The 15,892-nt window shown below is 32.4% G+C and overlaps 2 protein-coding genes across 2 annotated transcripts; one reads left to right on the top strand and one right to left on the bottom strand.

The window, feature by feature from the left end:
- Positions 1-707: 707 nt before the first annotated feature.
- Positions 708-1,924, top strand: LOC132605879 (uncharacterized). The gene has a single exon (XM_060319143.1). It carries the CDS (start codon positions 1,015-1,017, stop codon positions 1,804-1,806), a length of 792 nt encoding a protein of 263 aa, XP_060175126.1. The 5' UTR covers positions 708-1,014; the 3' UTR covers positions 1,807-1,924.
- A 9,234-nt stretch (positions 1,925-11,158) lies between these two features.
- LOC132604989 (heat shock cognate 70 kDa protein-like) lies at positions 11,159-15,003 on the bottom strand. The gene is made up of 3 exons (XM_060318328.1): positions 14,758-15,003; positions 12,561-13,399; positions 11,159-12,279 (listed from the first exon to the last, which is right to left on the bottom strand). The coding sequence occupies exons 1-3, from the start codon at positions 14,969-14,971 to the stop codon at positions 11,674-11,676; spliced, it is 1,659 nt and encodes a 552-aa protein (XP_060174311.1). The 5' UTR covers positions 14,972-15,003; the 3' UTR covers positions 11,159-11,673.
- Between the last annotated feature and the right edge of the window lie 889 nt (positions 15,004-15,892).

Raw genomic sequence — 15,892 nt, 5'->3', positions numbered from 1 at the left:
ATAAAAGTGACCCCCCCCCTCCCTCCCCTCGGCCCACCGGTCAAATTATTTATCGTGATTATTAAAATAATTGTCTCAAATTATTTATCATTTTAAGAGTTTAATGCACAATTAATTATTTTTTTCATTTTACTTTTAGTACAATTTTGTCATTAATAGAGATGATACATAAATAGAATAAAAATTTAATAGAAAGAGCCTATAACTTAGATATAAATAAGAGTAAAGTTAGTAAAATACCCCTTCTAATTAATATATTTTAAGGGGCGTGTAAAACATAAAAACAACAAATAAGTTGAGACGGAGGGAGTATATACCGGTATGCGAAAAGTATTACTCCCTTCGTCTTAATTTATGGAGCACAATTGAAACTTGAAAGTCAACCAACTTTATTTTTTTTGATTGAAATTTCTTTATATGCATTTAAATATTTTAAGTCGTTAATTACTGTAATAATAATTTTTTGTATTTTTCAAATACATGAATTTTATTTCAAAAAATTAAAAACTTTTATGTTTGAATTTACAATCAAAATTTAAAATTTTGAATTTCGAAACTCCGATTGTACTACTGGGACAGAGAGTATAAATCATAGTAATACTTAATAACTCAAAATATTTAAGAAGTATTTAAAGAAGCATCTTTAAGATTTTGTTTTTTTTAACTCCTTAAATATCGATAGTATCTATGTAAAGTGGAACAGAACAACTAAAATATTAATTTCTCATCAGCTCCTACCCTCCTATTATAAAAATCTAATTATAATAACATTTCTCTCCTGCTTGCCTTGCTATAGACATTCTTAAAGGTACTAAAGTTTCCTACTCAGAGTAATAAATTTGCTGCCTTCAATCAATTTTAGATCTTTTTTTTTTCTCCTTCAGAATGTGAAACGAAGAGGAAAATGGATCCCCTTATTGGTCTTTTTAGCTAATTTCAAGCTAAAATTGAGGAGAAAAAAAAATATTTCATTCAAGAGTTTGCTGATTTTAGATCTGATTTACTCTAAAAGAAATGACATCTTTTGGTAGTTTAGGTATTGGTTTGAGTTTCCTATTTGGTTGCATGGTGATGGGATTTGTTGCAGAGTTATACTATCTGTTGTGGGTGAAAAAAAGAATCTCAAAAAGAGCAACAGAGGATCAAATCCAATACACAACCTATGCTAGTGAACTCTGTTCCCTTTTTAGTTGGAAAAAAACTAGTAGTAATTCTTTAAGCAAAATTTGTACTCAAGAAGTTACAAGAATTCAAGAAATTAATGATCAAGATCAAGATTTGGAGCTAGGGACCAGCAACAATGATGATGTGTTATTGGAAGGATACAGAGAAGATATTGCTGAGTCTGAGTTGATGAGGCTGCATAACCTTAGATTCCTGTCCACTATTAAAGAGGAAACTAAGGAGGATTTGGAATCTGATGATGGTAAGAGTAGAAAGGGTTCGAGAACAAGCAGAAGCTTTAGTGACCTTACCCTTATTCTCACTCCTCTATCTTCACCACCCGTTAAATCTCAGCCATCAGATTTCAGTTTTAACCCTCTCTTTGAATCTGAAATCAATGGTCATAAATCTTCTTCACCCCCACCAAAATTCAAGTTCTTGAGAGATGCTGAGGAGAAACTTATAAGGAGATTAATTGAAGAAACTGAAAGTAGAAAGGTCCTTAGTGATGGTCAGAAATCTTCATCAAATTCAACAGTATTCAATGAAGAAGGTTCTTTTGTTTCTTTTCAGAAATTACCAGTGCATCATTCTGCTTCTGTACATATACTTCCTTTAGCTTCTTCACCTAATTCAGCATAAATGTTTAGATTTTTGTTTCACCTCTTTCATCTATAGCCAAAAGTATAGCAAAAGACCACCTTTGTTTTAACTTTAGTTCAGATTGAAATTAGAAGTTTGCTTGTAATTTTGTTTTAAAGTAATTTATTCGTTTTATTTTATATGGTATTGATTGCGCACAATCTATACAAAAAATACATTTTTGCTGCATACCAAAATGTGGTTCAGCGGATGAGGTCGTTCCTTTCTTAATCAAAGATGTCGGGTTTGAGCCTGGTGTATGAAAAAAATCTTTCATAAGGAGCACTTCCCGGGGATGGGCTCTATGCGTCGCGAATCCGAATATAGTCGGACTTCAATACGAATACCAACACCAAATGAGAAATAAAAAGAATACCATTGTAAGGAGTTGTATGCTCTTAAGAACAATTTATTAAGGGTAAAGTAAAACAAGTTTATAATTAAAGAATTTTCATATGTAGAAATGTGTTCCTTTTCTTTAGAAAAGACTAAACTAAACAAGTCAGAATGTTATTGTGACATATTTTTTTTTAGTTTGTCCAATATATTTCTATATCTAAAAATAATTTAATTTAAATTTTTTACTTTTACCGTTAATAAAATAATTTTGAGCCACACAAAATCCATGACTTGCTTTAGACTCCAGATTTTAAAAATCTTCCTTCCTTTCTTAAACTCTGTGTCTAATCAAATTATATCACATAAATTGGGACGGAGTGAGTATATAAAATGATATAGTGTGTGTAATTGGCAGTCGTTTTTTTCATGTATGTTTGAATAAAGTCCCAAATCAAAAGTAGAAAAGAAAAAACAATTACTTATAAAGTATTGAATGCTCTTAATGATAAATTTTTTGAGGAAAATAATGCCAACTAGACCCAAAAGGGATAATATCACACCATGTTAACAGTATTTTTGAGCTATTTTAACTGAACAATTGGTATAAAATGACGAGTATGAAGATGGCGAAATGTTGGCGTTGGTTCCAGCATATTGTCGTTTTCTATATAGGCTGGTTTACTACCTTTACCCGTAGTTTGAAGACACACACAAAGAAGAAGCATGCTACCATGCAGGCCCGGAGGACATAAATACTCAAATGACGTGGGTAAGACACAATTAATTACCAAATTAACTCATAAATGATAATGGATTGTAGGAACTTAATTCAAGGGGGAGATTGTTGGGTGAATATGAACAAATTTTCACATAAAAAGTAAAAAAAAGAAAGAGAAAATTATTTATAAGATGTTGGATTCGAGTAAATCATCAAGCTTGGTTTAAAACAGATAATTTCACGCTATATTAAAAATACTAGCCATATATGCTCGTGCGATGCACGAGCCGAACATATTTATTCACTTTAATTAACCCGTCTTTAAGATTTGTATTTTGTGAATAATTTTTAAAAATTTCTCATTGTCATGACAATGAAAGTTGTTCGTCGATGTGAAAAATAAAATTAATATGAAGGTGAGGGAAAATTAATATTTTGATTCTAGATTTTTTTCTTTTAAATTGTTTAATATGTTATATGTATACTGACAAGTTAATATCTATCTCAATTAATTAACTGTTCAGATCCAAACATAAGAACCATTGTGTTGTATATATTGAATTTTTAAAAGCAAAACTAATAAAATATTTTTATTAAATTAATCAAAAAAATTAGTTACATTATAATTTTTTATATTAACAATTATAGATAAAATGAATTGTTATAGAGAAATCAAAATTAGAAAGATATATATCGTAAATCACCAAATTTTTATTCCGAAATGAAAATATGAAATAATACATTTTTATAAATGTAAAGAAATAATAATCAGAGAATACAAAGAATAGTAAGATAAGTAAAGTATTGACAAAGAAGGAAAATGTGGATAAAAATAATTGTCCATGTTAACATATCAAGACAAAGAAATTTTTCTTCTTCTTATTTTACCCTTCACATTAACTACTGATTTTACTTCATTTATAAATTCTTAAAGAACGTAATAAGAGGGAGAAGAGAGGCAGTACATTGATTTAGTTTAAACACTCAGCGTGTGATATGTGTTTACCTATTTCTCTTATCATCCTAACTAATCCTAATTAGGGGACACTCGTATTTTCTGGAAATGTACATCCTCTAAGGGGTCACATGAGTAAATATTTATCTGCATATTTACACTAAATTGACTCAATATATTAATTAAATAATTTAATACACTGAAAATATGTACTATATTAATTAATACTTTCTTTATTCGATTTATGTGATACAGTTTGAATTTTGAGAGTCAAGCAAGAATTTTTTTGACCGCTATCTATTTGTTTTTTTTAAAATTCTTAATTATTATAATTTATATTGTATTATTTTTTATGTTTTTTTTTATATATATAAATTACTTTTCATAAAACTTAGAAACTGTGTATCCAACTTCATAGTCCATTCAAGAATTATGCGTATTTGTTTAATTGATGTTAAGTGTACAATTCATTGTCCACATGGAATTAAAAGTAGTTGATTGAAGTGTACAATTTATATAGCTCTTGATGCAAGCATTCATTGCGTGTACAATTTGTAAAGCTTGTGGTACAAGCATTTTGTGGTCTTTTCGTCCACTCACCACACTAATATATAATAGATAGAAAAAAAGAAATTATAGAATAGAAAAATAAACATATATTTTTAGTAATGTAGCCAAGTAATATGGGACGAAGGGAGTACTTCATTTATTAATTCTTAAAGAATGTGAAAAACCGAGTATAGTAATGTGGTCAAATAATATGGTACGAAGGGAGTACTTCATTTATTAATTCTTAAAGAACGTGAAAAGTCAAGTAAACTGGCCAAGTAATATGGGACTGAGGGAGTACTTCATTTATTAATTCTTAAAGACCGTGAAAAGTTTAAATTAAACAAGTAAAAGTGCATGGAGAAAATAAATATATGTCGGAAAATTAAAATTGAAGTGCATACATGCATACATGAGAAGAAAATGAATATTCAACAAGAACATGAAAAGTCAAAAGTGAACAAGTAAAAGTGCACGGAGGAAATAAATGTGTGTCGAAGAATTAAAATTGAAGTGCATACGTCTATACATGAGAAGAGAATAACTATTCAGTACTATAACATATGTCTATATGCGATTTATTAATTCCTAAAGAACGTGAAAAGTCAAAAGTGAACAAGTAATTGTGCACGAGGAAATAAATAAGTGCATACGTGTATACATAAAAAGAAAATAAATATTAAGTATGATGACATATGTCTATATGGGATAAAAAAGTAGTTGAGAGTACAAGTTATATAGCTTTTAATATAAGAATTCATTAAATGTACAACTTTTGAAGCGGTTGACCGTGAAAAGTCAAAAGTGAACAAGTAAATATGCACGAGGAAATAAATAAGTGCATACGTGTATACATAAAAAGAAAATAAATATTAAGTATGATGACATATGTCTATATGGGATAAAAAAGTAGTTGGTTAAAGAGTACAAGTTATATAGCTTTTAATATAAGAATTCATTAAATGTACAATTTTTGAAGCGGTTGACCGTGAAAAGTTAAAAGTGAACAAGTAAATGTGCACGAGGAAATAAATAAGTGCATATGTGTATACATAAAAAGAAAATAAATATTAAGCATTATGACATATGTCTATGTGGGATAAAAAAGTAGTTGGTTAAAGAGTATAAGTTATATAGCTTTTAGTATAAGAATTCATTAAGTGTACAATTTTTGATGCAGTTGGCCGTGAAAAGTGAAAAGTAAAAAGTGAATAAGTAAATGTGCACGAGAAAATAAATAAGTGCATACGCGTATACATAAAAAGAAAATAATTATTAAGTACTATGACATATGCCTATGTGGGATAAAAAAGTAGTTGGTTAAAGAGTACAAGTTACATAGTTTTTAGTATAAGAATTCATCAAGTGTACAATTTTTGAAGCGGTTGGTACAAGGAGGGACAGCTGTGTTCGTCCCTCCACCGCTCTTATATATAATAGAAATATTTGGACTATTTTGCCCCAACAATTTTGTTACTTTAATATTCATGATGCTGTTTGATTTCAAATAAAAGAATTTTATCTTTCAATCATCACGGTACTCTTTAAATGGACCTCAATAGAGGAAAATTACACAGGGAACTAAAATGGACGTAAATAGAACAAAAAATATTTACAGGGACCCCCTTGGTTGGGACAAACTTGTAACTATCTTTATTCTTTAGGATGAAAATGTTCGTCTGGTAATAAAGTGGGAAAAGTGTGTTATTCTGATAGTTAAAAGCACATGCACTTATCTCATGCCACATTATGTTGTCCCAATTAGTCCTTTTCAATTTGTTGCCATAATTTAAGGTGATAATTGATACTCTCCCGTCCTAACTATGTGATAATATTTGATTGGTTATGAAGTTTAACAATGAAAGTTAGATTTTTAAAATATGTAATTGTAATATTTAATTTCATAATGACCTTTTCCTCTCCCTTAAGACCAAAATCTTCGACAATTAGGAATGCCGGTGAATTTAGTATGGTGAAAACTATTATTCTATGAAGTGTTCTTTTTTCTAAATTTATTCTAATTCTAAATTTCTAGTGTCCTTTTTTCTTAAAAAAATGTTGCGATGCATTGTAAAGAGCTTTTCTCTAAGGAAATTATTATTATTAAACTTTATTCATTTTTTTGCGGAAGTTATTAAGTATTCATTTTGTGTTTAGATATTTTTATATTACTTACTGCAATTAACACTTAATGTTATTGCCAATCTCTGATACTCAATATCACCAAAATTCTATTTTAATATATGTATGATTACTATACAATATTATCTATTTCTTCATTTTTTTTTGTCCAACCAAACACGTGAAAACGAGCAAGAAAATGAATGCTAGGCAGGACATATTCCTCAGCAAACGTTTTCCAGTATACCATTATTCATGGGGTCATCGGCACTTATGTTCCTATTTTGTGTTGGTCTTTAATTTTTGCCACTCATAACAAATATTCACTCTGTTTCAATTTATGTGACCCTAGTTACTGTTTAATCTGTTTAAAAAAGAATGTAATCTTTCTATAATTAGAAATAACTTAACTTTAAAATTCTCCTTTTATTCCTAATGAAATGATTTATAGTCACACAAATGTTCAAGGTCTGTTTTAGATCACAAATTTCAAAAGTCTTCACTTCTTTTTTAAACTTTGTGTCAAGTCAAATGGTGTCACATAAATTAGGACGGAGGGAGTAACTTTTTTCGCGGGGCGTAAATTTATATTTTCGCATCATAATATCGCACAAGTTATTCCCAGCGCCCTTAAAGAGTTTATCTCCGCTAGGCATAAGTTCGATTTCATTTTTGCTCAGATTGCCGTTTGTATGGACTTGTCTTTAATTTCTGGCCCTCAAATTGCTGGTCCACTACTAAAAAAATGGTCATTTTCGACCACACTTTTGGTCGAAAAACAATCAACCACGGGCGGTCGAAATTTGAAGAATTTAATTTTTATAGAATTTCGATCACACCGGGTCGATTTTTTAATAGGAAAAATGAATTTCGACCACGTGTGGTTGAAATTAATTTTTATACAAATAATAAATGGGAAAAAAACATTTTATACATAATTAAATTATATATATATATATAAAACAATTAATTAAAAAATAAAAATAAAAATCTAATTTCGACTACATGTGGTCGAAATAATTAAGTCAAAGTCGGTCAAATCTGACTTAATTATTTTCGACCACATGTGGTCGAAAATTTCAAAAAGTTTAGACCAGATGTAGATCTAGTCTCTTTAATTTTCTTTTCATTTTCCCCCTTCTCTTTCACTCTCTTCTCTCTCCCTCTCCTCTCTCTACCATCCCACCACCCGACTGCCCCACCCCCTGCCCTCCATACACTTGGAAATATTGTTTTAATAAATGACATCCAGTCTCAGGTATTTGGTAGCTATTTTTTTTATTTCCTACCGAGGTAATCTTATTATATTTTATTTTTTAAAACCAAAACTCTACTCTTAGTTTAGAGATTTGTGGATAAGATCAATTTACTTTTGTTTAGTATTGTACTAGTAGTCAATAGCATAATTAAATGTACATTAATTTAAAGCGGTGTCTTAATGCTGGACTTTCCTATGCAGCAAACAATGGAGCCTTTCGTCGATACCCGTCGGCCCTTGAAGTCGTAGGTGCTGCTGATGATGGGGCAGTTGATCCTAAGGAGTATGAAGCTATGAAACATCAAGTTGACCTACTAACAAGAACACTTAATTCCTCGGAGGCCAAGATGTTGGGGAGGATACGGATCATGTCTCTAATACCAAACGTTGACCTTCTTGATTAGTGTGCTTTTGGATTCTAATTCGGTTATGTTTAAATGGATATGTATATTATGTTTAAGAGTTTGAATGTAGTTTTAATTCGAATTAGAAGTACTTTTAATTTTAAGATGTTTAAGTGTTTGAACGTAGTTATGATGTTTAAGTGTTTGAATGGACAATGTTTAAGTGTTCAAGTGTTTGAACATTATTTATAGTTGTTGTGTTGCATTGTTGATGAATTGGATGACTGTTTTGGTTGATGAATTTGGTTATTTGAAAATTGGCAGGTGGGATGTCAAAAACAGGCAAATGCTGGAAAAAATATTCCAGATTTTCGACCACAGGTGGTCGAAAGTCAGCCCAGATATTTCACAATTTCGACCACATGTGGTCGAAGTTGTACCCAGAAAAATACAATTTCGACCACGTGTGGTCGAAATTTAGCAATATGGTTGCCAGATTTCGACCACATGTGGTCAAAAATCTGGGCCCATGTGGTCGAAATTGTGAATTTTTTTTATATTTAAATATAAATAGTGTTTTCGACCACACGTAGTCGAAAAAGTTAAATATATAATTTAATATAAAAATAATTTTTCGACCACATGTGGTCGAAAATAATTTTCCCTTAATTTCGGTAGAATGTGATTGCGACCACGTGTGGTCGAAAAAAAATTTCGACCTACCTGTTACCGACCTACGGGTGTGGTTGAAAAATTGGTCGAAATAAAGGCCTTTTCGACCTCATGTGGTCGAAATTTTTGGTCGAAAATCCTGATTTTTTTTGTAGTGGTCTTTAATTTTTTCCCTACTTCTCATTTAATGAAAATTTGTGGGCCAAAGTACCCTTATTCACCGGTCTATGAAATCAGAAATTCTGTGTTAGGTCCCGACAGAGTAAAAAAAATAATTTTACAAGGCAAAGTTTCATAGAAATTATGCTTATTTGAACAAATTTGCATAGAAACTATGTCTTGACCAGCATAATTCTGTGGATTTTTAGTTATCCGGCATAAGTTGTGTAGTACCTAATCCGTTCGGCATAAGTTTATAGAAACTATGCCTATTCAGGCAAAGTTACATAGAAACTATTCCGCATTAGTTATGTAGAAATGAAGTTATATCGGATAACTTAATTTCTACAGAATCATGCCGGACAATGCATAGTTTCTATATAACTTTGCCCGAATTGACATAGTTTCCATGAAACCTTACCTTGCGTAATTAGGTGATAGATCAGAATTCCTTTTTTTGTTGTTCGATGTCAGTAATATTTTCGGCCACTTTTTTGTTACTTAAAGTGCCGAAGGACAAAAATTCAAAACCAACGATTTGAGGGGCAAAAATTAAAGACTACCCCAAGATAGGGGAGCGAATGACTCGTTCGATTTCGAAGGACAAAAGTTAAAAACCAACCCATTTAAAGGACAAAAATTAAAGACCAACTCATTTGAAGAGCAAAAGTGCAATTATATCTTGTAGAACTCGTAAACAAGATAGCTTAATATTTGAAGGGTAATTTGCACGATTGCTCTTATCCGGCCCTTCCCTGGACCCCGCGCATAGCGGGAGCTTAATGCACCGGGCTGCCCTTTTGCCTAATATCCAAAGGTTCTTGGTTCAAACTCAGCTCAGTCAAAAAATAATAATTTCAAGGTAAAGTTTCGTAGCAAAATTAGGCCTATTCGGGCAAAAGTTTGCCTTAAGGCCTTTTGCCCAAAATTAGGCCTTAAGAAAAACCTCTGACTTAAAGGCCTAACTTATGCCCAAAATTAGGCCTTAAGGCAAACCTCTGCCCAAAATTAGGCCTTAAGGCAAAAACCTCTGCCCAAAATTAGGCCTTAAGGCAAACCTCTGCCTTAAGACTTAACTTTTGCCCAAATAGGCCTAATTTTGGGCAAAATGTTAGGCCTTAAGGCAGAGGTATCGCGAAAGCCTTGCCTTGCAATAGTTCTCTTTTTTTTTATTAAGCGGGCAAACCCAGAATCTCGAGGGTTTTTTTATTCACTTTTTTAAGCGAAGGCTAGAAATTAAGGACCAGCAATTTGAGGGACAAAAATTAAAGACCAGTGCGTTTGAAGGACCGCACAAAAAAAAAAAAAAAGAAGATATTTGAGCCCATTAGACCAAGTCTCCGAAAAATTAAGGAAGTTTGGACCAGACCAAAAAGAATTCTAGATCCAATTAAAAGAATTTTATCTTCCTTTTTTTATTTTACCATTTCTTATTAATTCTACACTTATACTTTATGATCGATACTAAAACTTTATGATGGGTAACAACTTTACTCTAAATCTCATTAATTCTACGGTTATACTTTATGACCGGTAGCAAACTTTATGATCAGTAACAACTTTACTCTAAAGGGAGGTCAGCACTCATGACTTTAAAATTTTGGGTCCGCCACTGATTAGGAGGCATGTCCGGATGCAGGATTTAAATTTGATGGATTCTACTGTTTTTAAGATTTTAGACTGAACTTATCATATTTTTTAAATTATAATTTAAAATTTACTATTTATTTAAATTTTAGTAGTTTTTCACATATGTATCGGAAGCTAATTAGTCATTTTAGGTGAGCTGGGAAAAATCGGAAGAGGAAATGGTCGGAAAAGTGAACTGATAACACTTCTGCAAATGCATAAAACTATTCTGGGCACAATATATTTAAGCACATCTCAAATTTAAAGAAAGCAATGCAATCTTAAAATTGTTATGTAAATGAACGAACACACGTCTGTATATATACTCCCTCAGTCCAATTTATTTGATGTAGTTTGACTGAGTATGAAGTTTAAGAAATAAAGAAAAACTTTTGAATCTTATATTCTAAAACTCAAAGATATTTGTGTGGTTTTAAATCATCTGGTTAAGCGTAAAAGGTAAAATTTAAAGTTAAATTGTTGCCAAATAAGGAAATGTGTCATTCTTTTCGGGACTAACTGAAACGGGAAGTGTCATGTAAATTGGAACAGAGGCGGTAGTAATTTCTAGTTAATTCCCTCATATCCTAAATAATATCAGCCGGAACCAATCCATATATTAAGCAACTAATTTTTGAAAATCTGCTGCTAACTATAACTTGCCATTGGCAGCTCAAAATTGATGGCGCTATTTAGAAAGACTATGAGTCTATGAAGAATGACTGAATGAACATCACCATTTTGATAGTCTTAAACCAAATGAAAAGACAAAAACAAATAAATCTAGCTATGTTAAACTACACTAATAGAAACAAAAATAAATAAATTGTTCTATGTATCACTTCACTTGGTCCACCTCCTCAATCTTGGGATCTGCAGCAGTAGCACCAGCAGATGGTGGACCTTCACTCATAGGTGCACCTCCATCCTGATACATCTTGGCAATAATGGGATTGCAAATGCCTTAAATCTCCTTCATTTTGTCTTCAAACTCACCAGCCTCTGCAAGTTCGTTGCTTTCAAGCCATGAAATTGTTTGATCGATAGCATCCTCGATCTTTTTCTTGTCTTCCGGGCTAGGCTTAGCGCAAATCTTCTCATCCTTCATCGTGTTCTTCATGTTTCAAGCAGAGTTCTCCAATGTATTTTTAGCCTCTACTTTTTTCTTGTGTTCTTCGTCATCCGCCTTGTACTTCTCAGCATCCTGGACCATTTTTTCGATTTCTTCCTTCGATAGCCTACCTTTGTCATTCGTAACTGTAAGCTTGTTCTTCTGTCCGGTAGTTTTGTCCACAGCGGAGACATTTAAGATGCCATTGGCATCGATACCGAAGCAGACAGTGATCTGAGGAATACCTCTTGGTGCACGAGGTATACCAGAGAGCTCGAATTTACCTAACAAATTGTTGTTTTTTGTCCGTGCTCTCTCTCCCTCATAAACCTGAATTAAAACTCCGGGTTGGTTATCGGAGTAAGTCGAGAAAATCTGCTCTTTCTTAGCGGGAATCGTGGTGTTCCTTGGAATCAAGACTGTCATAAGTCCTTCCGCAGTTTCAAGTCCTACTGATAGAGGGGTGACATCCAAAAGGAGCAAACTTTGAAGCTTCTCATTACCCTCTCCACTAAGAATGGCTGCTTGCACAGCAGCACCATAGGCAACAGCTTCGTCGGGGTTGATGCTCTGGCAAAGCTCCTTCCCATTAAAGAAGTCCTGCAACAGCTGTTGTACCTGTTGGAATCGAAATAGTCAGGGTGTCATGCAGAAGCTAACAGTTGCAAACTTTGAATGACAACAAATCTGATAGCAAAATAAAGTATACTAAAGATGCATAATATTTTGATATGATTTGGTCAATTGACCTACGTATACGAAAAACTAGAAAGAATGGAAACTAGACTCTTTAACTCTGAAGGACTACATTGTGGATGTCAGAAAACTTTTTTGAAGTAGAACATAATTTTTGTAGAATCCAAATAATGTACGAAATTCAGGGCAAACCCTAACAATACCTTTGGAATTCTAGTTGATCCACCAACAAGAACGATTTCATGAACATTGTTCTTGTCCATTCTAGCATTCCTCAAACATTTCTCAACTGGATCCAAACACTTCTTGAAGAGTTCCATGTTCAACTCCTCGAACTTGGCACGCGTGATGGTGGAGTTGAAGTTAATTCCCTCATATAACGAATCGATTTCAACAGTCGCCTGTGCAGTGGAAGAAAGAGTTCTCTTCGCCCTCTCGCAAGCTGTCCTCAATCTCCTTAATGATGTCTTATTACTTGTAAAGTCCTTCCTATGCTTTCTCTTGAATTCCAAAACAAAGTGAGCAACCAATCTGCTGTCAAAATCTTCTCCTCCAAGATGAGTATCCCCTGCTGTGGATTTCACCTCAAAAATTCCCTCTGCGATCGTAAGAAGGGAGACATCAAAAGTACCGCCACCAAGATCAAAGATAAGCACGTTCTTCTCACCTTCACTACTAGTTTTTTTATCCAGACCATAAGCAATGGCAGCAGCCGTAGGCTCATTGATAATACGCGTGACATTTAGACCAGCAATGACACCAGCGTCCTTAGTAGCCTGACGTTGCGAGTCATTGAAGTATGCAGGTACTGTTACCACAGCATTCTTTACAGTTGATCCAAGGAAGGCTTCGGCGATTTCCTTCATCTTTGTAAGTACCATAGATGAGATTTCTTCAGCCGCAAACTGCTTCTCTTCATCCTTGTAGTTTACACCGATCATTGGCTTTTCACCAGGTCCAGCAATAACTTTAAATGGCCACATTTTCATGTCACTCAGCACAGTCGGATCGCTAACCCTCCTCCCAATAAGGCGCTTCGCATCTGCCAATTACAATTAGCTGTATCTCTTTCCAAATTTGTTTCATACTTTTTTGCTTTTCAAGAATCTTTTCAACTAATTTTCTTAGTTAAATCGAACTGATTTTTTCTTTTATTTGTCTTTAACAAGATGTTCAAAACTACACAAATCAGTAATTTAAGTTGTAATTCACAAACAAATCTCTCTACAAATGATCTAAAACAGAACTAATGTAATTCTGATATATATATGCACTGAAACTGTAGCACAAATTAAGGACGACATAGTCTCATACTCATACTGCACGCAGTGTTAGGATTATTATATATCATCAACAAACTACTCTCTCTATCCAACTTCGTTCAGCACATTTAGCTTATTGAGAATAGTTTTGACTAACTTTGGGAGTTAAATCGACCGACTAATTTACTTTTGAATTACAGTTTAGATATTTGAAATTTACACCAAAAAGTAGTGTAAGTTGCAATTTAAAAACAAATCTCTCTAAGAAACGATCCAAGACAGAACTGACTCATACTCATATACTGCAAGCTATGTATCTACTCACTATTTCTATATCATCTGCAAGCTAATCTCTCTGTCGAAAGTTGCTTGACACTTTCCATTTTACTGAAAATCATTTTCATTAATCTTCGAAGTTTAATTTAACTAGATTATTCATTTCTGTAAAATTGAATTTTGATATTCAAAATTACACAAAATAGTAGTACTAGTATAAGTTACAATTCAAAAACTAATCTCCCTATATCATACTTATCCTGCATGCGCTGTAATTTCAAAACGAATAAAAGCCTAATACTGAAATATATATAAATCTCGACAACGTTACAGCTCAATATGAACATTTGACCTCGGAAAAACATCACGTACTAAATAAGTGTAATTTCAATAACAATAACAACAAATACGACAACTTGTTTGGATGGATGTTACCTATTGTATTGTATTGTGTTGTTAGTTAAATACAATCTTTGTTTTGATTATTACTTAAATTTTATTGTATCGTATCATTAAATCCATCATTATGTAACGCTAAAAAGTCTCATTTTATGTAATGACCGATTTTTTCTTCTCATTTTGTCTTTTATTTATTATCTAATAATCCTATTTTATCCTTTATCTTACATTCTTATAGTAGCTCTACTACGTACACTACTATGCTTCAAATTGTTGATGTGTGATATTATGTAACGACGGAAACCGATACAATCTATCTAAATGTTCTATTCATAATACAACACAAGTATACAACACAATACAATATAATATGATACATTATGAAAGGATACGTAACAACCATCCAAACAAAGTGTTAAAAAAAAAAAGCACAAAAAAAAGAGATTGAGAGCCGAGAGCTTACCGAAAACAGTGTTAGTAGGGTTCATGGCAACCTGATTCTGAGCTGCATCACCAATGAGACGTTCCGTATCAGTGAAAGCAACGTAAGATGGCGTGGTACGGTTGCCTTGGTCATTTGCGATGATCTCAACATGATCATGTTGCCAAACGCCCACGCAAGAATACGTTGTTCCGAGATCAATTCCGATAGCCGGACCTTCTCCTTTTCCGGCCATAGCTACGTTACAGAGAAAGAGAGCTACGTTAGTTTTTCTAATTTGAGAAAGAGATGAAATATTGGAATATAAATGGGCTTAATATATAATGGGTTGAGCTCAAGATGAAATAGGCGTGTTTATTGGATCTATAGAATGTTCATTTTGGCCTGGATCAAGCTACCTTAGTTTTCGGAGACTTGATCTGATGAGTGTTTACTGGTTCTAAGAAGAGCATGTGGCTCATCTCTCTTTCCACTCCATTTTTTTAAGTTCTTATTTGAATGAGAGACACACGACATGTGCTAAAATTAATGATTAAGATTTAATTAATTAGAACAAGGTTTAGTTTGAATAATAAATTTCTATTTCTATTACAGTCAAATCTCTCTATAATGGCAGTACTTGTCCAAAAATTTCATTGCTGCTATAGTGAGGTGTTGTTATGTATACATACTGAAATTTAATGTTTATATCTCATTTAGCTATTACAAACAAAAGTACAAAACAATTATTTTCTGTACATTTTATGTTACACATAAATGAAAACAATATACTACTTGTTAATTTTAAAAACTCAATTGATTTCGTATCTCATTAATTAACATTGAAAAGACTAATAAATTACTAATAAATCCATAACTAGTTGTACCATACCGATAAAAAATTAAAATCTAAGGAACATATGCATTACAAATTAATTGAGAATTTAAATATTTCAAGTTTGACGTAAGAACTCTACAATTGTACGTTGTTTCGTAAATTCCAGTTTCTTAGTGATAATATAATGCTTGAATTGACGAAGAATTTTGTCCAAACTTTCAGCAAAAGAGAATTCAATAACTTTCCCTTGAAGGTTGTCTAAGAGCTTAACAGTTGACTTTTCTATCTCACCCAAGTAACAGTTGACTCTTAACAATAGTTTTTTACTTTTATACATAA

Source organism: Lycium barbarum, chromosome 8 (assembly GCF_019175385.1).
Source record: "Lycium barbarum isolate Lr01 chromosome 8, ASM1917538v2, whole genome shotgun sequence".
Lineage (NCBI taxonomy): Eukaryota > Viridiplantae > Streptophyta > Magnoliopsida > Solanales > Solanaceae > Lycium > Lycium barbarum.
The sequence above is the reverse complement of the archived record's forward strand: the minus strand, read 5'-3'. Positions and strand labels throughout refer to the sequence as shown.